The sequence below is a fragment of the Pan troglodytes genome, chromosome 13 (genome assembly GCF_028858775.2).
Source record: "Pan troglodytes isolate AG18354 chromosome 13, NHGRI_mPanTro3-v2.0_pri, whole genome shotgun sequence".
Taxonomy (NCBI): Eukaryota; Metazoa; Chordata; class Mammalia; order Primates; family Hominidae; genus Pan; species Pan troglodytes.
The window spans coordinates 72877074-72899496 of record NC_072411.2 but is presented as its reverse complement, the minus strand read 5'-3'; the positions used below and the strand labels follow the sequence as shown (position 1 = coordinate 72899496).

The 22423-nt window shown below is 40.3% G+C and overlaps 1 protein-coding gene across 3 annotated transcripts in view; it reads right to left on the bottom strand.

Moving 5' to 3' along the window:
* GAD1 (glutamate decarboxylase 1) overlaps window positions 1-22423 on the bottom strand; it is a 44512-nt gene that overhangs the window by 8118 nt on the left and 13971 nt on the right. For 2 of the 3 annotated variants that reach the window (XM_009443704.3, NM_001034113.1), the window contains 9 exons: window positions 21949-22191; window positions 16138-16228; window positions 8887-8999; window positions 7426-7541; window positions 7262-7341; window positions 6985-7039; window positions 5251-5367; window positions 3701-3765; window positions 259-337 (listed from right to left, as the gene is read on the bottom strand). In XM_009443704.3, the coding sequence (XP_009441979.1) occupies window positions 259-337; window positions 3701-3765; window positions 5251-5367; window positions 6985-7039; window positions 7262-7341; window positions 7426-7541; window positions 8887-8999; window positions 16138-16228; window positions 21949-22191 (959 nt within the window). Of the gene's footprint in view, window positions 1-258; window positions 338-3700; window positions 3766-5250; window positions 5368-6984; window positions 7040-7261; window positions 7342-7425; window positions 7542-8886; window positions 9000-10283; window positions 10473-16137; window positions 16229-21948; window positions 22192-22423 lie in introns of those variants that run through there. The other variant, XM_063790261.1, reaches the window with a different exon arrangement.

Sequence of the window (22423 nt, the reverse complement as noted above, 5' to 3'; positions counted from 1 at the left end):
ATTAAATAATTTCCTTAAAGGTTCAGTTGCTGACAGACCCTGAGTACTGATCAAAGAAGAAGCACAGTAGCCAGCAAGAGCCAAGAGAAGAAACCAGGTTAGCTGCAAGGGCAGGAAAGGACAGCAGCAGCAGTCTCTCAGTGGGGCTGCCAATCTCGTGAGTCAGCCAACAAGTACTGCAAAGAGACCCCACGTGTGTCTTTTTGTGCTTTCTAAAGAATGTACGGGCCCCAGTGTAGCTTTGGAGGGAGTACAGACCTTTTCCTTGATGAGAATGGCAGAGCACTGCAACAGCACGCCCATCATCTTGTGAGGGTTCCAGGTGACTGAGTTGGCCCTGAAAGAAGCACATGAGACTTCGAGAAGATGCGGGAGTTGGAAAGAGGCAACTGTTCTCTTGAGGAAAACACCACCCATTCCAACTCAAGTCCGTAAATATTATCCATGCCTATTCTCCTGAATTGACTAATCAAGTAGCAAACAAATGTTTTGTAGGCAGTCTCGGAGTATTACATTACGGACTATATCTTAGAAGTAACTGCTATTAACAATAGCTAACATTTATGAATAACTTATTATATGTCTTTTTGTTTTGAGAGCTTTCAGGTATTATATCAATATGGTATGGTTAAGAATTCAGGCTTTGGAGCCAAACTGTCTAAGTCTGAGTCCTAGCTCTGACATTTGTTAGCTTGGGCACATTATATAACTCTTATGTGCCTCAATTTCTTTTAAATGGGGAGTGTGTGCCTCACAGAATTGAATAAAGGACAAAATAACTTAATATAAAATGCTTATAAGAGTGCCTGGCACACATAATTCTCACCACAACCCTATAAGGTAGGTACTATTATTACCTCTATTTTAGATGGGGAAACTAACATGCCAAAAGGTTAAATATATTACCCAAAGTCACAGAGTTGGGAAGTGTTGGAGCCTGGATTCAAGTCCAAGGCCTCTAAGTGCATAGCCCTTGTTCATAACCACTCCACTAGACTGCTTCTCTCTAGGAGACACAGTGGCTTCTTTCTGCCTTTCTCTTCTCATTTATAGGCTGGTGATGCTGACCTACCCACTTATGGGGCAGTATCAAGAGTGGCACCTAAAAGCAAGGCTCGACTGGACTACTCTAGACTCTGACTACCTAGCAGCATTATTTAAATGCCAAATTAGAGTGATTTTGCCAGTTTGGGCTGCAATGATAGCTTAACAAGCATGGTCTCCTAGCAACTGCATCATTCTGTCAGACACAATTAGATGGTTAAGGAGCACACTAGCTAGGGCATTACAGAAACAACTAAGTCTAATGTATGATGATTAAAACATGGGTAACTTGCTTCATTGGTTTGCAGACTCCTTCCCAAAGGCCTGGCCCATAGCTAGGTGCTGCATTTTAATACCTGTGAAGGATCTTTTCCCCTAGATAGAGCAATTGGCTCAGAATCATCCTGCCTCTGCTCTCCCTAGAGCTAAACCCTTGTTGTGAACTTTCAACCTCTTCATCGTGCTTAGGTCCTTTAGTTAAAGGACCTAACAAAATAATTTAGTGCACTGTGTTTCAAGGAGAAGAGAGGAAGGTCTGAAGAACTTTTCCCTTCAGTGTATAATAAAACCTTTGTGAAAGAGACCTGTGAAAAATTCCAAGGAAAGTTAACTAAGTGCTTAGCTCACTAAAAAGCATCAGTGTCAGGTCATATTTAAATGGTAGTGAATTTAATCAAATTTCTCATTGCTATCATTTACCAAGTCATTAAAAAATTATATTTAGGTCTCATAAAATGTCTTAAATGGTTTTCTGCATATCCTAAAGGTCTGAAGTAAATGATTCTTTGCTGCTACAAAAGGAAAGTAATAAGACATAATATGAATTCAATTTCCTTTAGAAGACTTATGTGATTTAAAATGTTAGAAAAGAAAAAGTCTAGTGTGAAATGTTTTAAGTTTTCCTAGACTCAAAGACAGAAAATTAAAATTGTCTGAGAAATCTAAAGTTAAATTGGGCTGGCTCATCCAGAGTTCTTTTTTTTTCTTTTTTTTTAAGACAGAGTCTCGCTCTGTCTCTCAGGCGGGAGTGCAGCGGCGTGATCTCGGTTCACTGAAACCTCTGCCTCCCAGGTTCTAATGATTCTCCAGCCTCAGCCTCCTGCGTAGCTAGAATTACAGGTGTGCACCACCATGCCAGCTAATTTTTGTATTTTTAGTAGAGATGGGGTTTCACCATGTTGGCCGGGCTGGTCCCGAACTCCTGAGCTCAAGTGATCTGCTCTCCTTGGCCTACTAGAGTGCTGGGATTACAGACCACTACACCCTGCCCAGATTTTTTACATTATCCTCCGAGTTACGGGGTTGTCCACTTCACAGAGCCAGTCTCACCCACGTTGACACTGGTCTTTCAAAACTGAGACAAAAGTTTGGGGAGGCACAGTAGAGGTAATAAAAGCCAGAGTCCTGGCTGGGGGAGAAGCCCTGGGCGGGCTCTCCCTGCCTGCTCCATGTTTGCCTCTCCCTCCTTAGTCTGCTTCTACCTCTCTCACCTTGCTCCAGCCCCAATGGCCTCTTTGATCCTCCTCCCACTTGCCAAGAACAGTCCTGCCTCAGGGCCTTTGCACTTGCCACTGGCACTGCCTAGAATACTGTTCCTCATATCCTTGCTTCCTGTCTCCCTTTATCGCAGTATCTGCTGATATGTTACCTCCTCAGGAAGGCCTCTGACTACCCTGTCTGAAACAGCATGCCTTGTCATTCACTGCTACCTAACCCTGTTTTATTTTTCTTTACTATGAGACAGATTAAATATTTGTTATGAACATCTAGCCCACTGGAATGTAAACTTCAGGAGGACAAATCTCTTAGTTGATAACACCTTTCATATACTGCCTTATTTTTTCTGCATTTATCAGATATGCACTTTTATTAGAAAAGCACCATAGGTGGCTGGATGGAAGACACGTAACTGGATATTCACATCCACTCCTACCTGGTTCATGATAGGTGCTCAGTAAATACATGCTGAATGAATCAATGAATCATTGTGACTTTGTTATGGATCAACACTTAGGAGTCAGGTCAAAATCATATTTGGCCTAGAACATCCACTGAATTTGAACAGTGAAAAAGAAAATAAGTTAGGAGCTGAGTGTCCTGCCCTTTCTGGAAGTAAGCTTAATGAGGAAGAAGAGGAAAGTGAACCAGTGGCCCTTCCTGTGCCCTTGGCAAACTCTGATGGCCTCCAATTCCCCTCACTGGTTAGTCTCTCTTATCTCCTACCTGGGTACCTGCAATTGTCTCCTGTTACACTTATCACATTGTGTTCTAACTACTTGTTTATTGTCTTTCTCATTGATTGATTGATTGATTGATAGTTATTAGAGACAGGGTCTCACTGTGTTGCCCAGGCTGGTCTCGAACTCTTGGGCTCAAACGATCCTCTCACCTCGGCCTCCTAAATTGTTGGGATTACAGGCGTGAGCCACCACACTTGGCCTGTCTTTCTTTCTTTCTAAATTGTGAACTCCTTCAGGACTCATTTGACTGGGAAATCAGTCATCCAATAAATGCTCAACAAATGCCTGCTGAACTGAAGCAAACTTAGACCGAAATATGATGCTGGGGATCAGGGCAGGGTGGTGCAGGCTGACACCAGAGCATGGTCTGTTTGATGTGCTGGGTGGAAGGAGGCCTGGCGAGTTCTGGCCGTTACCTTTCTATGCCATTGAGTTTATGGCGGTGCTTCCTGGACATGAGCAGCCCACCTCCCCAGGCAGCCTGTGGGGACAGAGAAAGGAGAGGAAGAGGGGAGCAGTGACATTTAAGAATCTAAAACTAGTCACTCCTCACTTCTACTAAAACATGAGCAAGAAAGTACAAGGTGAAAAACATAAGTTTCTCAGAAAAGTTCAGCCCACACTGATTGTTCAATCAGTTGTGATTCTTCATTGCTTGTCATTTCTTTTTCAAAGTTCCTCTGGACTTTAGCTGCACAAGTGATACAGCTAGGCCAGGTCTGAGCCTGAGGTGCCTGTTCTGCCAAGACCCAAAGGTCCAATGGCCCATTAGCCCAATGTGTTGTGGAAAGCCAACACAGTGAGTCCCCCTCCGGGTGTCTCTGGAAGCTGCCCAAAAAACTGAGGCCTGCTGTCTGGTTCTTCCCAGAGTAGAATTCTAACAGCTCCTGAAAAACTCAAAAAGCAGCAGTTCCTGCTGGGTTTGGAGGTCTCACAACAACTTATATAACAACAAGACATTTTTGTGGGTACCATGATGCATGTTTACTGAATAGTTGGGATGCCACGTGACACAGCCTTTGCTAGTCACTAGTTCAGTAGCAAGGCAGATTATCCTATTGGCCAATTGTGAGAAGTTAAATCCCTAAGAAAATGGGCAGAGAGAAAGAAAAAAAAAAAATACACCCAGTCACACATGTGAAAATGCATCTTTTGTGTTCCTGGGAAAATTTGGGATTAAGTCTCTTAGTTGATAATGCCTTCCGTATACTGCCTTATTTTTCCTAAATGTAGCAGATATTCTTTTTCTTTTTTCTTTTTTTGAGACAGAGTTTTGCTCTTTTGCCCAGGCTGGAGTGATGTGGCATGATCCCGGCTCACTGCAACCTCCGTCCCCAGGTTCAAGTGATTCTCCTGTCTCAGCCTCCAGAGTAGCTGGGATTATAGGCACATGCCACCACACCCGGCTAATTTTTGTATTTTTAGTAGAGATGGGGTTTCACCATGTTGGCCAGGCTGGTCTCAAACTCCTGACCTCAGGTGATCCACCTGCCTCTGCCTCCCAAAGTGCTGGCATTACAAGCGTGAGTCACCGCACCCAGCCAGATATATCCTTTTTAAGAGACGTGTCATAGATGGCTGGACTGAAGGCAGGTAGCTGAGGGTTCACATTCATGGCCACTTTCTGTATGTTGTGTCTTCTATTTTCTCCCTCTGGAATCAGTTATATTTTATTCTGTAGCCATTTGTCCCAACAAAGCTACCTGGGAAGGCTATGAGACCATATTCTAGGATGAACCACAGAAGACAGCAATCGACTAGTAAGGAACTGGATGAGTCCCAGAGGATGTTCCAGGTCTGTGGTGTGTACCAGTTGTGAATGGCTGGCTAGGGTCCAGACAAGAACTGGAACTAATGTGGTGTGGAGAGAGGGCTGGCTGGGGCGTGGGGAGAAGCTTGAGGCAAGTCATAAAAAAGAGGTGCCTCCACCCCCCACATGGGCTGGACTGAGTTATATAGCACTTACATCGACATGCAGCCAAAGGTTATATTTCTCACATATATCTGCAATCTCTTGTATCGGATCAAAAGCTCCATAAACAGTCGTGCCAGCAGTTGCATTGACATAAAAGGGAACATATCCCTACAAGGTAAGACAGATATAGGCTGATGAGTATTTTTAACCTTTCTCATTTGCTGATTTTCACAGGAAGAAGAATTGTGTAACATTTATTTCTAACAGTAAATGGCAAAACTTATGTGTTACCAGATACTACATCTAGTAGTGTTTTGTTGGCTCATTCACTCATTCATTCATTTATTCAACAAATATTTTTTGATTGCCTTTTGTGTGCCAGGCCCTGCCATAGATGCTAGGGACTCAGCAGTGAGCACAACAGATAAAGAATTCTGTCATTGCGGAGTTTACATTTTAGTGGCAGGTGACAGATAATAAGCTAAATTAAATAAGCAAAATATACAGTATGTTTAATAGCAATAATTTCTATGGCAAAAGATAAAGCAGGAAAGAGTAATAATAAGTGTTTGGAATGATGGCCAGATAGTTCTGAATATCACCTGTGCATCATTCTTTTAAGAGGCTGTGTTGTTTTAAGTGTATTGATATAATAATTATACTGAAACATTGTGGGGTTCAATTATTTAAAAAAGGTCTATACACTGTGAAAGCTGATACACTCACTAACAGTAGACGTGGTGAAATGTTGACATAAACAAAAAATAAATGAAGGAGTAGAGTAATAGATCTAAGACAAGTTTGGGGAAATCTATGAATCTTAAGCTTTTCTTTTTTTCTGACACAGGTTCTTGCTCTGTCACCTAGGCTGGAGTGCATTGGCACGATCATGGCTCACTTCAGCCTCTACCTCTCCAACTCAAGCAATCCTCCCACCTCACCTTTCTGAGTGGCTGGGACTATAGGTGTGCACCACCACACCTGGCTATGTTTTAAAATTTTTTACAGAGATGTGGGTTACCCTATGTTGCCCAGGCTGGTCTTGAATTCCTGGGCTCAAGGGATCCTCCTGCCTCAGCGTCCCAAAGTCCTGGGATTACAGGTGCGAGCCCCTATGCCCTGCCTCTTAGGCTTTTGTGAAGCTCAACTCCACCTCTGCTCCTTGCTCAGTCTTTACAACACTTAGATCCACTTCCTCTGCCAAGACCCCAGCAAATAACTACAATTAGAGAAGGAGGTATAAGAATGTAACTGAAACAACCATGTGTTGGTAAGTGGCCTGACAGCTACCTGGCACTGACTTGTGGATACATCTGTTCTGTGAGTTTTTTTGTTTAATAGAGTTTGTTGAGGCTGGATGTGCCAAGTACCATGGGCCATCTGCCAGGGCATGGAAGCACTTTGCTAAACAGAATCCTAAGCTAAAATGGCATCTGTTAAAATGAGATAATACCCAACAAGTAGTAAGTAAAAAGTTCAATTAGGCTATATCTTCATGATGCTCAGGGATTTGATTTATTTGAAGAACATCAAACCAATCACTTGGCACAATGAAGATAGGACAAATAGTTTAATGACCAAATTTTTCATTTTTTAAAAAAACCCTGATATTGTGTAGACACAGCTTTAAAACCAAATTATTTTACTAGTTGGAAATAAGCAAATTTGAAGAATAGAATTTTAGAAGCACAAGAAAATTGTCTCATATTATCAAGGACTGTTTTTGTCTAGGACAGAAAGAAGGTATTTTAAAACTGGAGTTTAGATGCACCACGGAGTACATACCTTCTGTTTGGCTTCAAGAATTTTTGCCTCAAAATCAGCTGGAATTATTTTCCCCCTATAATTATTGGAAAAGGAGGGAAATTAAAATGAAGAATCAATGAGATTGCACATGAAAAAAACTTTAGCAGCAGCTAAAGCAATTTAATCGGATATTTTCAACAGACCATTAACAGCTTGGCACAATGTACTGAGCCAGTCCTTAAGCACAATAAAACAAATTTAACAGATGAACACATTTAATACATCAAGAACCTAATATTCACCCTCCCCTGCCTACCTTTCATTGCACTTTATCAAAATCACATTGTCAGTTCCAAAGCCAAGTGCAGCCCCAGCTTTCTTTATGGAATAGTGACTCTGCAACAAACAGAGGCTCGAGGTTAGAAGTTGGAAAGTCCCCTAAAAAACACCACTATCCATGAGAAAGCATCCCCGACTCACCTGTTCTGAGGTGAAGAGGACCAGTTTGGGCACAGCCGCCATGCCCTTTGTCTTAACTTCCGGGAAGTACTTGTAGCGAGCAGCCATGATGCTGTACATGTTGGATATGGCGCCCCCTGTCAGCAAGCGGACATATTGGGAGGTGTTGGGGCTCTTTGATTATTGTTTCTAAAAACGAACGCTGAGCTGGTGTCTCAAGAGACAAGGGAGGTCAGGAAGCGAAAGGATAATATCCTGATAGGTTTTGCTGGCTTCCCTATTGCTGGGGCTTCCCACTGGACCCTTTACCCTGGGAATACAAGTAGTCACACTTATTACCAAAGCTATCTAGGCAATTTGGCTGGAGGTGATTCGTGTACTTCAGTGCCCTTTCCACCTGAAGTCTAGACAGAAATATAAGAGGTAGCTGCATCAGTGGCTGCAAAGGGGTAGGTGAGTTATATCCTTCCTGCTTTACTTTCTGCTCAATCTATTTACTGAACAAAGATGAATCTGTTCCCTGAGTTCAGAAAGACAGAGAAAGAAAGAATAATGGAGCCTACAGAAAGAAACAGTGACATTTCTTGGTTACCTGCCTAGGTGCTCTCTTCAGCCCAACTGAGTTACTGAGTCATTTAGGAGAACTCTAAGTTTATTAAAATAAGGACAAACTCATGTTTACCTAAATAAAGACACAAGGAGAACTGACATAACTATGTATGTTTGGCCAACACAAACTAGTTAATTTTACATTAATTATCTGACAATTAAACTTAGGCAAATTTGTGGTCTGCTTGAATTACCTAGATAACTGCAATTCTTATTTCTTCTTTTCCCCTTGTACACAATCACACTGTCTCTGACACCATCAGAATACCTATTCTTGTTTTAAAAATTCTTATTTTATCTACTTCAAACTAGAGATTCAAAGTAGATATACTATTTTGGCTGAAATCAATCAATTAATTAATAATCTTGATTCACTGATCCCCAGCATAATCAAACTGCTGTTGACAGAATGGAGTTGTTTAATAGTGAGACCTTGTTTCTACAAAAGAAATTTTAAAACGGCTGGGCATGGTGGCACATGCCTATAGTCCCAGCTACTTGAGAAGCTGAAGCAGGAGGATTGCTTGAGCCCAGGAGTTCGAGGCTGCAGTGAGCTAGGATCACACCACTGCACTCTAGCCTGGATGACAGAGTGAGACCCTGTCTCAAAAAAAAAAAAAAAAAGAAAAAGAAAAAATGGGGTTATTTAGCATTATCTAGACACAGCCTTTGTCAGTTTTTACAGATTTAGGCATAGCCTTTTTTAGTTAATTCATATAGAATGTAGCATTTTTGTTAGCCTTCATCTTGAAAAAATAGGAAGTCAGAGTATCCAAAAAAAATTTTAAGGCATTATTCTTCCATAAACCTACTTCATATTTTGTATTCTTAAGAATCCCAAACCTTGAGAAGAGGAAGAGAAGAGAAACCTACCAGGAGAAAATATCCCATCACCATCTTTACTTGACCATCCAATTATCTCTCTCATCTTCTTAAGTGTTATTTGTTCCATGAGGACAAACACTGGTGCAATTTCATATGTAAACCTGGAAAGGTGGTAAGAAGAAGGATGAAAGAAAATAAAGAAGTCAAACCACTTATTTTAGGAACACAGAGGATTGGTTTAGTATTTGTAGTTGGGTTCTAAAAAAAAGCTGTTCCAAACCACTAACATGATTCATTTCCTGGAAATGCATTAAGTCGCCGATCATAAAATGTCAGAAACCAGCCTGGGTTACTGAGAGAGGTGGTGGAAGTGCCAGCCCTGTGATACTTCACCAACAAAATAGATTCTTATCTGAATGGAATGTCTTAGGCATGGTCTACCCAGAGGAATAGAAGGAAAGAAAATGACTTTTCTGAGTCCCTTTTACCTCTAAGATTATAGGACAATGCAAATGTTAATTGAAAAAAGCATTCCAAGTTCTATGTAAAATTGGTTTACAATTTGTTTTAAAAAAAAAAAAAAGCTGACTGCCAGTTTCACACTTGTAGAATATATAAAAGCCAGAGCCAAAGTCTATCTTTTAAAAATAATGTAAACATCTGAAGGCTAACTGTGAAGACAATTGGAAATATTGACCCAGGTTTCAAAGATCTCAATATAATTATCTACATGGTTTTTCTGTAATAATCCTCAAGGACAGCTATGTTTCTATAATTCTCTGAAGTCAATATCTGTCAAGAATAATTCTAAGTGATGATTTTCTAATTACAAATTATAAATAACAAGAAGACGGTCAACTGGCATAAACAACTAGCTGTGGGCATCAGATATCTTGGAAGGTTACATTTATCTTCTAAGAAACTGATTTAAAAGTAGCAAGCCATGCTCTTTTCAAAGCAATTCAACACAGAGGCATAGTCTGGTAGACTAGTCATTGAAACAAGATCGTGAGACCAAACGTGGGGCCTAAGAAAAATCAAGGAAGGTCTGTCCACAGAAAATTAAGCCAGAAAACAAAAAGATATTTACTAAGCTCTGAGGCTTTTTGTCTTTCTTGTTTTTGCTTGGCATTCTTTAGCATTAGAGTCTGTAGGCTGGGCTCAGATAATCTTCACCGAAAAGAGATGCCTAGACTGACTCAGCTAAGTGACATGGGGAAGCTTTATCACTGGTTAGGGTGTTTGAGCCAAGTGCTAATGTTGAAGACTAATGGGAATTCTTGCTTGCTTAATGTAAGGCAAAGCTATTTGTAAGGATGAGATAACTATTGTTTTACATAAGACACAGGTGAAGTTACTAAGTTTTAATTGTGGATGAAAAAAGCAGTCAAATTAATCACATGGAGGTAAAAGAAGACAAAAAGATCCTGAAGGATCCTCAGATATGTTGGTAGAAGTATTTTATTTCCAAAAAGAATATGTCCATTTTCCTTGGGAGGCCCCTGGAAATTTAGGAGGAAGACCCTTGGAAACCATGTGTGCAGTTACCATCACCTCTGGAGGTCACAATCATGCTTTGGTTCTGCTCTGAGCCCCATCACCGTAGCAACCAACACTCCCTCATGTCTGATGGCCTGATAAAGGAAGAAGAAGAGAAGGATTCCTGGTTTAGCCTGTGCTGCCAAGTGTACCAAGAGGCAAACTCATGATGGGCTTTTAACCATTCTTGAACAAATGTGTTATTAATGGTTCCACTGGTTTTTGGAAATGTTGACATGACAAAAATGTTTGCATGGCGAGGAGATACTGGTGGCAGTGTCTGTGCTAGAATCTCCCAGTACTATATAAGAAAGCTCTCTGGGGTAAGGCAAGGAACAAATGAAATCACATACCATAATATCAGAACCATATCAAAGACTGGATGAAAGTTGGCTTAGGATCAAGTCAGTGTTGGCCAGGCAGGAACCACATGGACAAGGGAGAGGGAATGGGACTGAATATCAGGCATAGGTCCCACTCCATGCTTCAGATTTAAAACCAATTAGGCCCAAGGTTTGCATGAATTAGCCTCCCCAAGGACCAGGAACATGGCCATTACTCTCAGGATTAGGAGGAAGAGTCTAGAGAGTTTATCATGAGATTAACTGATCTAATCTATTTCAGGTTCCTTATCTATGCCAGGTACCTGATTCCTAAACTTTCTTTCAGTTCTATTCAACAAATACTTACTGAGTGGCTATTCTCTGCCAGGTGACATCCTATGTACTAAGGAAACTAAGATATTAGAAGACACCATTCTCAACCTTGAGGAGGAAACCTACTAGGATGATTCTAGCATCTGGTTCTTGGCCTTAGCTGTATCCTGTTTGATAGTCCCTGCCTGAGTCTAAAGGACCAATTTTCCACTCTTTTCCTGACTTATTAGCTTAGGCCTGACACTCTCTCCTGAAAGCTAGTATATCAGTCCATGGCTGCTGATCCACAGCCAGGCCTGACAAATGGGCTGACATGGTGTTCTTCATTCCTGACACTTCTTCTGACCCTGCTGCCCCATCCTGGGCCATGTTTACAATCTGTGCAGCTGCACCCTTAAAGAAGGCCTTGTAGTTCACCAAAACAGTTTTTAAAAATTTTTTATTTTCAATTTTATTTTATTTTATTTTGTGTAGAGATGGAGTTCTCACTATACTGCCCAGGCTGGTCTTCAATTCTTGGCCTCAAGCGATCCTCCCGCCTTTGCCTCCCAAAGTTCTGAGATTACAGTTGTGAGCCACCATGCCCAGTGGTTCTTCACCTAATTGGGATTACAGATCCCTTTGGGAATCCTAGGAAATCTGTAGTCCTTCTCTCCAAGTAAAAAATGAAGATAGGCACATCATTTTGTATAGAACTATAGGAGATTCTTCTCTTGCAACCTGGATTCCAGGTTGGGTACCCTTTTCCTAAATGACTGAGGAAAGCAAATGAAGTCAAGAGATCAAAGGTCAAATATGAATTCAGAAGAAGCTGGTTAGATGCTAAAGTCAAAGTACAAGATTACATTTCAGAGTCAGAACCAGAAACTAAACCTGCCAGAAGCTCTGGGTTGAAGCATAAGAACATGGGATTGGAAGTAAAGATTTAAAACAGTAGGATGGTGGCATTCATGGAGTGACACTAGAGGAGCATTCTGAGCATGTCTATATTCCGAGTAGGGAAGTGAGTCAGCCCTTCTGCAGTGGTTCAACTCACCTTCCCAGAGGGGTTCACTCAGAGCGAAGGCAAATTGACTGTCAACAAGCTGTAGTTCTTGTGTGGCAGAGTCTGCTTGTTGCTACCCATATCAATTTTCCCTTGCTTTGTTAAATTTTATTTAGCGTTGCTGTTCACTCTGATTGAAGACTATATTTTCTACCCTTTTTTTGGTGTGGTCTTGGACTAAGTGCTGGCTAAAGAGGCTTTATGGAAATGTGTGAGACTTCTGAGAAGGTTTTTTTTTTTTAATTTTTTTTTAATCAAAGAGGAGTATGTCTCTTTTGCCCTTCCCTCCCTCCCTCCCTCCCTTCCCTACCTCCCTCCCTTCCTCCCTCCCTCCCTTCCTTTCTGAGTTCTGGAACACCGGAGTGATGGCTGGAGCTCCAACAGCCAGGCGGCACCATAATGCAACTTTGAGGATGGGAGCCATGTGCTACAATAGGGATTAGAAAGGCACACAAAATCTGGATCCCTGGTGACTGTCATACTGGGAACTTCTTTAATGAGAGAAATAATCTTCCATGCTGACTCTATCCTGATACTCCTCTTGACTTCTCCTTACAGATGTGGCAGGTAGTACATCTTCACCTTAAAAGGTAACATAGCTGAGGGGAGCTTAGGGAAACACTCTACTGTCCAGATGATGAGAGACAGAAATAAAAGAGTCAGGAAGGTCTCGAATAGCAACAGTGACTGTGCGGTGGTTGCCTTTCCTAGGTGCACACACTGTACCTTGTATACGCTAGGCACTTAGGACTGGAGCCATTTTTAGTCTTCAGAACCACTCTGTAGGATGGATACTATTATCCTCCATTTTCCTGATGAGAAAACTGAGGTTCAGAGAAATTCAGTGATTTGTTTTAAGATCTCCGAGTTAGTGTGTTTAACCAGAATTCCAAGCCTATGTCACAGCTGCTTTTCCATGACAAACGAGAATTGCTTACTGCAGGCTCCTATCTAATGACCTGCCCGGTGGTGTAAAATGATGAATAAGTCCCATAGAGAATTTCTCCTGGATATTTTCTATGAAAATAAAGTGCTAGATGCTTGAAATCATAACCTCATAGCAAAGGGTTATGATAGATCTTGCCATTAAGATTATGTATTGCCATTAGATGTTTGAGGGCAGGCTGTTTTTTATACTCGGGCCCTACTCAACCTGCGCAATTGTGCTTGGTGGCCCTGTTCTGGAAGAAAAGAGCTGTATGTGCCTTGGATATTTGTGAACTTTTGTTTGGATCTTCACTGGGTCGTTGCTTAGAAGAAGAATATACTGCACAGCAATGTGCAAAAGCAGGTGTAAAGGCATGGACATAGATTTTTTTTTTTTTTTTTTTTTTGAGATGGAGTCTCGTTCTGTCGCCTGGGCTGGAGTGCAGTGGCATAGTCTCAGCTCACTGTAACCTCTACCTCCCAGGCTCAAGTGATTCTCCTGCCTCAGCCTCCTGAGTAGCTGGGATTACAGGCACCCGCCACCACACCCGGCTCATTTTTGTGTTTTTAGTAGACATGGAGTTTCACCATGTTGGCCAGGCTGGCCTTGAACTCCCATTTTAGGTGACCCATCCACCTTGGCCTCCCAAAGTGCTGGGATTACAGGTGTGAGCCACCACGCCCAACCTACCATCTTTCTATTCTAATAGTCAGACACCTTGCACTTTGTACCTGTGTCAGGTTATTGGATCGTTCTTTCAAAGAGGCTATGACTGAGGAATATAGTTCTTATTTTCTATGTCAGGTGCCACCTAAACTCAATGAGAGTACAGGTCCAAAAACCAGGCATTATCACTAAATAAATCCTGCACTGCCATAGAAAGATCCTTTTGCCATTCTTTCCCAGACTTATTTTGAACACTGTTCCCAATTGGAGAAGGAATTGTCACAAGGGAGCAAATTTTGCCTCAGCTCCAGACAGTGCTGCCACATTTCATGATCTTCCAGGGGAACTGGCTTAGAACAATTTCTAGATAATAGTTATTGCTTCTTCAGACAATGCCTTGTCTCTAGAACTGACAGAAACTATTTTGCTATTTTAAATAACCTTCTCTATCGATCTGTTGGAATCAGTCATATTTTATAAATATCTCCCATTCAAGTACAGCTACAATTACTACATGTCATTTAGTTGGATTGGCCTTGACCTCAGATGGCTGGGACACATTTTAGTGTTTTGCAGCTGAGCTAAGAGAAGAGTAAGGGACTTTGGTTTTATGAACACATGCCAAAAAAGGAGAATTTGTGGGATTTTTCTGGTTTAGGAATATCTGGTCATAAGTGGTTGAAAGGGGGGAGGTCCCTTATTTACCTTGAGATTGGAGACATATATATACATGGAAAAAGCAGCTGAGTGCCCTGCAGAACACACACTTAAAGGTGCTGAGTAAATTCAGTGCCTGTATTAATATGGGTACTTGGACTTTAATAGATATGTATCTTTTACTCTGTTTTCCTCACTTATTTTCCAAATGGTTGAGTTAAAAACAACAACTATATTTCCTAATTTACATTGTTCCTTAGTGCTAGATACTACAATTAAACATTAGTGTCTTTTCTCAAGTTATAATTAACTCTACTATGATGTCTGTGCTGGCTGGTATATTTTCATCTCAAAAATCACAGTACAGTAAAGATTGCTAAATGGAGCTTTTTGTTCAAATTCCAAGCAACTGTATCTTTGACCTGTATTCCTCTTGGCCCTTCCAAATCTCAGTGACCCAACATGGACAGTCTGTGAAGCTAACCATGACTTGCAAGCAGGGAGCATGAAAATCATTTTAGTTTTTCAATCAGTTTAATCTTTTATGCTTTTTTACCACCAGAGGCTTCACTTGTCACATTTGCTCTTTAAAATTTGTCACTGTTGTTTTAAATTAGCCAAGAGAACAGGAATCCTTAATTAATAGAAACTTTTCTGAATATAGTTAAGTATTCTGAGTCACAGCATTAAACAGCTTTAGAATACATATGGGTCACTATATAATTTTAAATGCCCTTCAGGTTTTCTGGCTGAGAGCAGTTTAAGAAAAACAGACTACCTTAAACGTCAATAATTTACATTCTATCTTGATATCAAGTGGATTTTCTCATTTTAAGCAATACTACCCTTTTACCTAAATTCATTTTTTGGAATCTACTTTTCTATGAACTTAAAAAGTGAGTGGCTATTTTCTGAATATTTCCACAGTGATGGACACCCATGTAATTCTTATATAGTTGTTTTTAAATTATTATAAGATATTTGTTTTGTTATTTTCCTTTGGATACTTTAATAGGATGTAGTGCCATTGTCTGGATGTACAGATACTGGTAAAACATTGTCATTAGTGTTGAGAGCAAAGGCAGTACTCTGATGGCCCTCCATCGATTAGTAATCTCACATTTTCTTAAAAGAGGGCACATGCATGTAGAGGAAAATCTGGGATGATTGCTATAAGACTACCCAGGTAGTACTTGTACCCCATACCCTACAGGACCTCAGAGTCAGTTTTGTGTAAATTTTCAAGAACTTAGAAACAAAGAAAGGCTTTGCCTACACAAACAAGTATGAAAAAATGTCACATTTAGAAAAACAATCACTTATTTTGAAAAGAATATATACTGTATCAGTATTGGCTGAATTTTTAGAATTTTTAGTTAAGCAATAGGTTGATCAAATTGGTTTGTGGGTTTATGGCTGCTTTAATTATGGAAGAAATATGACCTAAATGATAAGGACCAATGTGCTTGGGTGGAAAAAGGTGAAACCAAGATCATACCTCAAAACATAACCTCTTTAGATACACCATTAAGAGAAATGGGTCTTTTAACATGAAATTTCAACACTACATTTTGGAAGTTACAGTTATTATTTCTCATGACCATGCTTTCCTTAAATTCCATTATTAAATTCAACAATAGTTTATCAAGTATTTACCATTAAATCAGAACTGTGATAAACCTAAAGATTTTAAGAGAAAAAATGACCAGGGAAACTTTAATAAAATAGAACCACTGGGATTGAACTTCTAAAGCAACAAGCCATAGTCATACATCAGGGTTGCTTATATGAAAACATATGAGACTTACATGTTGGTATTGGCCGTTGATGTCAGCCATTCTCCAGCTAGGCCAATAATATCCAATCCAGTGGAGAGCTGGTTGAAAAATCGAGGATGACCTAGATAGAAAACAGAAAAGCATCAAGGCAAATGCAGATTTCTCAACCTATCTTGAAGGCAAACGGCCTGCCCCACTGGGTCACACTGATGGGGCTTCCATCCCAGTGATATGTCGAATAAGGCTGCTCAAGGATATTGAAAAAGGAAGGGCAGGTTGACCCACCCTATACCAACCATTAACATTCATAATGTCCCTCAAACTTCTATGTTTCTAAAGCATCGTGCTTTTAAAGAATAATATCCAGTATCATGAAACAAATCATGCTTTCCAGTGTTTTGTGTTTTGATGTGTTTTGCCAATATATGTATAGTAAAATGACCTTCAAATTAAATTTATGGCTGAGATAACTTAGCTCTCCTCTGTGAAATAGGCAGCCTATTTCACTCATTCAGTTGTTGGTGAAATAATTGCTTTTGCTACGTAACTCTAAATCCCTGTGCAACCCACAGTATGCTTTAACAGGCTTTGCTCTCAGCAAATTCAGGATTGTTGCCAAGTTTTTGCCAACTTAGCATTCAACGGAAAACTCAACTCCACATCAGCAGGCTTGGCTCAGATGTCAGGAAGGAGTCAACGCAATAGATTATCTAGGGACGTGTGGCTGGGAACTGGTGTTAGAAAGATATGCTGACTGCTGTGTTTCCAGTGGAAATTGCCTTTGCTTCTGGAAAAAAAAAAAAAAAAAAAAAAAAAAAAAAAAAACAACCAAAAACGGTCAGAGAGCTAGTGTTAGAATGTTCCTGGTCTAACTGTCCTCTCTGAGAATCTCTATTCTTCCCTAGATGTGATTCAGAACATCTGGACTATGCCTTCTTATATCAGAAGATACCAATCTCTGCATCTTAAGAGCCCTCACAAAATAATACTGGTTTTTAGAAAAAACTAAAAGAAGCATAACTAGTAAACTTAGTTTAAGTATGGGGCCATATTCTAGATATTCATGTGGACTATCCTAGATAGTTAAATGATTCCATGTTACTCTACTTTGCTCATTGCCAACAGAATCTGAGGTCTTTTGAAACAACACATTGTATTGAAAGCCATTAAAATATATATGCAATATCCATTTAAAAACTTTTAACAATAACACTTCATTTTAAGACAAGACTGAATGGTAAATAAATGCAATCACACTATTTGATAATGTATCAAAACCATACAGCTTGGCAGAAACAAAAGATGGACAAAGACAGAGAGATTAACACAAAGTGAAATAGTATCTCTTTGTCCATTAAAATATAAAGGACACAAAGTCCTTCAAAATCTTATTTTTAGCTTATGGTTACAACCTTGTGCCCCCAAATCTTATATCTACCAGAATTTCTATTAAGTAACAAAATAGTTTCAATTTGAATTTCAATTCTCTATATTGGATGAAAGTAGCAGATGATAGATATGGTGCTGGGCCGCTCATGGCCTAAATTCAGGTAGGGGGAGAAGGAAAGAATTATTTTTTAAAGTAAAGTTTTCCTACAAATAAACTACAAGAAAAAAAAGAAGAGTTGGAGGGGGAGATCTCTTGATTAGGAGACAAGGCAAACAACTGCATGTAAGAAACTTATTTGGATCCTGATTCAAATGAGTTTAACTAAATTAAAGCATTTATGACGTTCATGATACAATTGGAAATTTGAAAACTGACTAAATATTTCATTAAGGAGCTATAAATTTTTCTTTTCAGGTATGACAATGACATTGTGGATTTTTTTAAAAAAAGTTCTTAAGAATGAATATTGGGCCAGGCACGGTGGCTCATGCCTGCAATCCCAGCACTTTGGGAGGCCAAGGTGGGTGGGTCATCTGAAGTCAGGAGTTCGAGACCAGCCTGGCCAACATGGTGAAACCCCATCTCTACTAAAAAAATACAAAAATTAGCCAGGCATGGTGGTGTGCACCTATAATCCCAGCTTCTCTGGAGGCTGAGGCAGGGGAATAGCTTGAACCCAAGAGGGGAGGTTGCAGTGAGCCGAGATCATGCCACTGCACTCCACTCCAGCTTGGGCAACAAGATTGAAACTCCATCTCAAAAAAAAAAAAAAAAAAAAAAGAATGAATATTTATGGATACAATAATATTATGTTGGGTATTTGCTTTCATGTAATGTAGGTGATGGGGAATGGATGGCGGTACAGGTAAAAGCTGATAATAAAGCAGGGCATTAGGTATATAGGGTTCATTATAGGATTCTACTTTTGTGTAAGTTTAAAATTTTCCATAAGAAAAAGTTTTAAAAAGAACAACGAAGGGAGTCCAGCATATCTACAAATCACTTAAGTAGCTGCTGTGGCTGAAGGCTGACTGGTGCCTGTTAGTTCATGGGAAATCTCTATAGGCTGGTTCATTTTTTAAAAGAAGTCTTTTATTAATTTATAGAGAAATTTCTAAATGCCATCATCATCTCTTCACAGACTATCCCCGGATCAGTATGTTTTCACTATTAAAACCCAATTCATTATTTTGGCTGAGCCTATTAATGCATTAATATCCTTGAAAAAATACTTTCTACTGTGTGTAGCTACCTGTGGGGTTTACCCTATTGCTCCTTATCTATGCTTAAATTCCACATCAGCAACCAGGAGCTGTTTTGACATGGCAGCAACAGCATGCTTTTATCAGGGCCAAAATCCTGAGATATAGCAGGAGGTTTCACATTGCTTGGAAGACTGTGAACTCTGTAAAGACAAATATCTGCCCCAAGAAGCAACTCTGAGGAACAAAAATGAATGTTTGCAGGCTAAGTACCTAAGTGGGTTCATACACTGGACTAATGAAAGTCAATGCTTTCTCTTTTTTTTTTTTTTTTTTGAAACAGGGTCTTTCTGTCACCCAGGCTGGAGTGGTGCAGTGGCACGATCTCAGCTCACTGCAACCTCCGCCTCCCGGGCTCAAGTGATCATCCCACTGCAGCCTCCAGAGTAGCTGGGATCACAGGTGCACACTACCACGCTCAGCTAATTTTTGTATTTTTGGTAGAGATGGGGTTTTGCCCAGGTTAGTCTTGAACTCCTGAGCTCGCGTGATCCACCTGCCAGCCTGCCAATGTGATGGGATCACAAGTGTGAGCCACCAGGCCAGGCCCGTCAGTGCTTTCTCTGACCACAAGATGCTTTGGTTTTGTAGATAATATTAGATGATATTATGACAAAATCATGTATTTTTATTAGAGGGACAATGCCATTCTGGGCTTTCATAATAAAATGATGTAGTTCTCATCTCTCTGAGAAAGCGCATGTAGAGCAAACTGGCAAAGTTCAAAATATCACATCAAAGCAAGTCAAGCTAAACATACATGGGGAATTCTGACTCTTTTTAAAATGCAGCCAAATAACACTATTTGTTTTCCATCAGGAATATATTAGCCATCTGACCAAGATGAGAAGTAACTAAATGTAAATTGATAGAGTGCTTTTCTTTAAAAATCAAACAACATAAATTTTGTACATATAACTGAGTCTTGTGTATCCAGCAGTCATTTAATGAAGCTGCACTTATTCCAGTGGTGTTGGCAGACCTCAGCAGCTCTCTGGGATTCCTCATTTTAAAAAGCGTCTTTGGCCAGCATCATTATTTCATTATAACACTTTGTTTTTGACATCCAATAGTCTTACTCAGCTCTATCACCACCAGCCTCCTAGTCTCAGTCTTAAATCTATCTTCAAATGATGAGGAAGAATGAGAGGGAAAATAAAGAAGGAGAGACAAAGAAGAAGAAAGAACACAGGATTGCCAGTTGTGGCCTTGGGGCTTCCCCTGTGGTGGCAACTAAGCTAGGGACTGTCAATTATTCTAGATCTGTCTGCCTGAGAGCTCAGGAAAGCCAGACTGTAGTGTGGAGAGAGTTATAGGGAGAAGAAACCACTGCGTCACTCCTGGGCTTAGTCCACAGTCTGAGCTGTTTCTAAGCATCTCAGACAGAGGCCCCAAAGTCCTTGAACTTGAGGCAATTGGAAAGCAACTGCTTTGATGAAGATTGCTGATTAGAGAGAGCTCCTGGAACATGAAAAGGAGGCAAGAGGACATCCTCAAGGACTCCCATTGGAAATAGAATTTGGTGACTCAGAGTGTCCTAAGTCAGAAGTTGCAGTAGAATGAGAAGGCATGTGTGTGTGTGTGTGTGTGTGCGCGCGCGCGCGCGTGTGTGCCTGTGTCTTTTTGGCCTGTGTGTGCATGTGTCTTTTTGGCCTAGCCGGTAAAAGGTGTCATGGGTTGAATTGTGTTCCTCAAAAAGATGTGTTCAAGTCCTAATCCCTGGTTCCTGTGAATGTGACCTTATTTGGAAATCGGGTCTTTGCGGATGTAATCATGTTAAGATGAGGTCATGCTGGATTGGGGTGGGCCTTAATCCAACGACTGGCATTCTTATGAGGAGAGAGAAATTTGGACACACACACAGGATGAAGGCCATGTGAAGTGAAGGCAGAGGTTGGAGCGATGTATCTACAAGCCAACAAATGCCAAGGAATATCCACAACACCTGGAAGCTGGTAAAGACAAGGGTGGATCCTTTCCAAGAGCCATCAGAGACAGCATAGCCAGCACCTTGATTTTAAACTGCTAGCCTCCAGAATTGTGAGAGAACAAATTTCTATTGTTTTGAGCCATCCAATTTGTGGTCATTTATAATGGCATTCCTAGGAAACTAATACAGAAAGGGAGAGGAAATAGCCCAATTCTCCCCAGTGTCAGGGACAGGCAAGGGCAGGATTTATCAGAATGAAACAGACCTGAAAATGGAGGCAAGAAAAGAAGCAGAGGATGGGTCATTCTGCTCTCTTTAGGTTGTGAATAGCCTAAATCCAAGAATGAAAATTCTTTTTTTTGAGATAGGGTCCCGATCTGTTGCCCAGGCTGGAGTGCAGTGGCATGATCTTGGCTCACTGCAGCCTCTACCTCTTGGCCTCAGCCTCCTGAGTAGCTGGGACTACAGGTGCACGCCACCATGCCCAGCTCATTTTCATATATATATAAATATTATATAATTTATATTTATATATTTATATAAATATATATAAATATAATATATAATATAAATATAGTGTATATTATATTTTATATATTTATATATTATATATAAATATATAAAATATATAATATATATAAATATATTATATATATTTATATATAGTATATATTATATATAAATATATTATATATATTTATATATATTATATATTATATATTTATATATATTATTTATATATTTATTATTTATAATTTTTATTTTTAAATTTTATTATTTATAATTATTTATTATATTAAATATTTATATATTTATATATAAAAATAGGTATATATATATATATATAGAGAGAGAGAGAGAGACAAGGTTTCACCATGTTGCCCAGGCTGGTCTCGAACTCCCGAGCTCAAGTGTTCTGCCCACCTTGGCCTCCCAAAATGCTGGGATTACAGGCATGAGCCACTGTGCTTGGCCAGAATGAAAACTTTATACAGAACTTGACCTAGCACCAAGCATTTGTATCTTTTTTATCTACTTTTACTTTTACCATGATATATGCTGATGAACTTTTGCCTGGGTCGGGTCCCTCCACCAACTGTTACTGCCCAAGCTTGTTCTTGTGGTCACTGGGTACTTTGCCGCCTTCTCTCACCAGGGCTGTGTTTTTCTTCCAACACAAGTTTGATATCCTCACAACTGGCAAGGGTGAGATGGAGGGCAAAGTTGCCACTACCTGTCTACCCAACTCTCCTCCTTACCTGTGCGAACCCCATACTTCAAGGTGTCTCTGCAGTCAACCAGGATCTGCTCCAGGGACTCGGGGTGGTCAGAGAGCTCCAAGTTGAAGCCCTCCATGCCTTCCAGCAACTGGTGTGGGTGATGGAAGTCCAGCACCTTGGTGGAGCGATCAAATGTCTTGCGGACATAGTTGAGGAGTATGTCCACCACTTCCAGGAGGAATTGCACGGTTTGCTCCTCCCCGTTCTTAGCCGGAAGCAGATCTGAATTGAGGAGAGCAATGAATGGTTATCACCTGACTCATATCTAGATTTCTTCAGCCCAGAGACCCCTAATATTAACCATGCTATCTGAATAGGCCTGATTTCATTCTGGGATATGTATGTGCACTGAGAATCTGATATACCACATCCCCAGAAAAATGCACATACACAGAAGTTTTGCACATGCTTCCTGGGGGTTCACAGCCTTTCTGACAGGCTGCTCAGACATGGA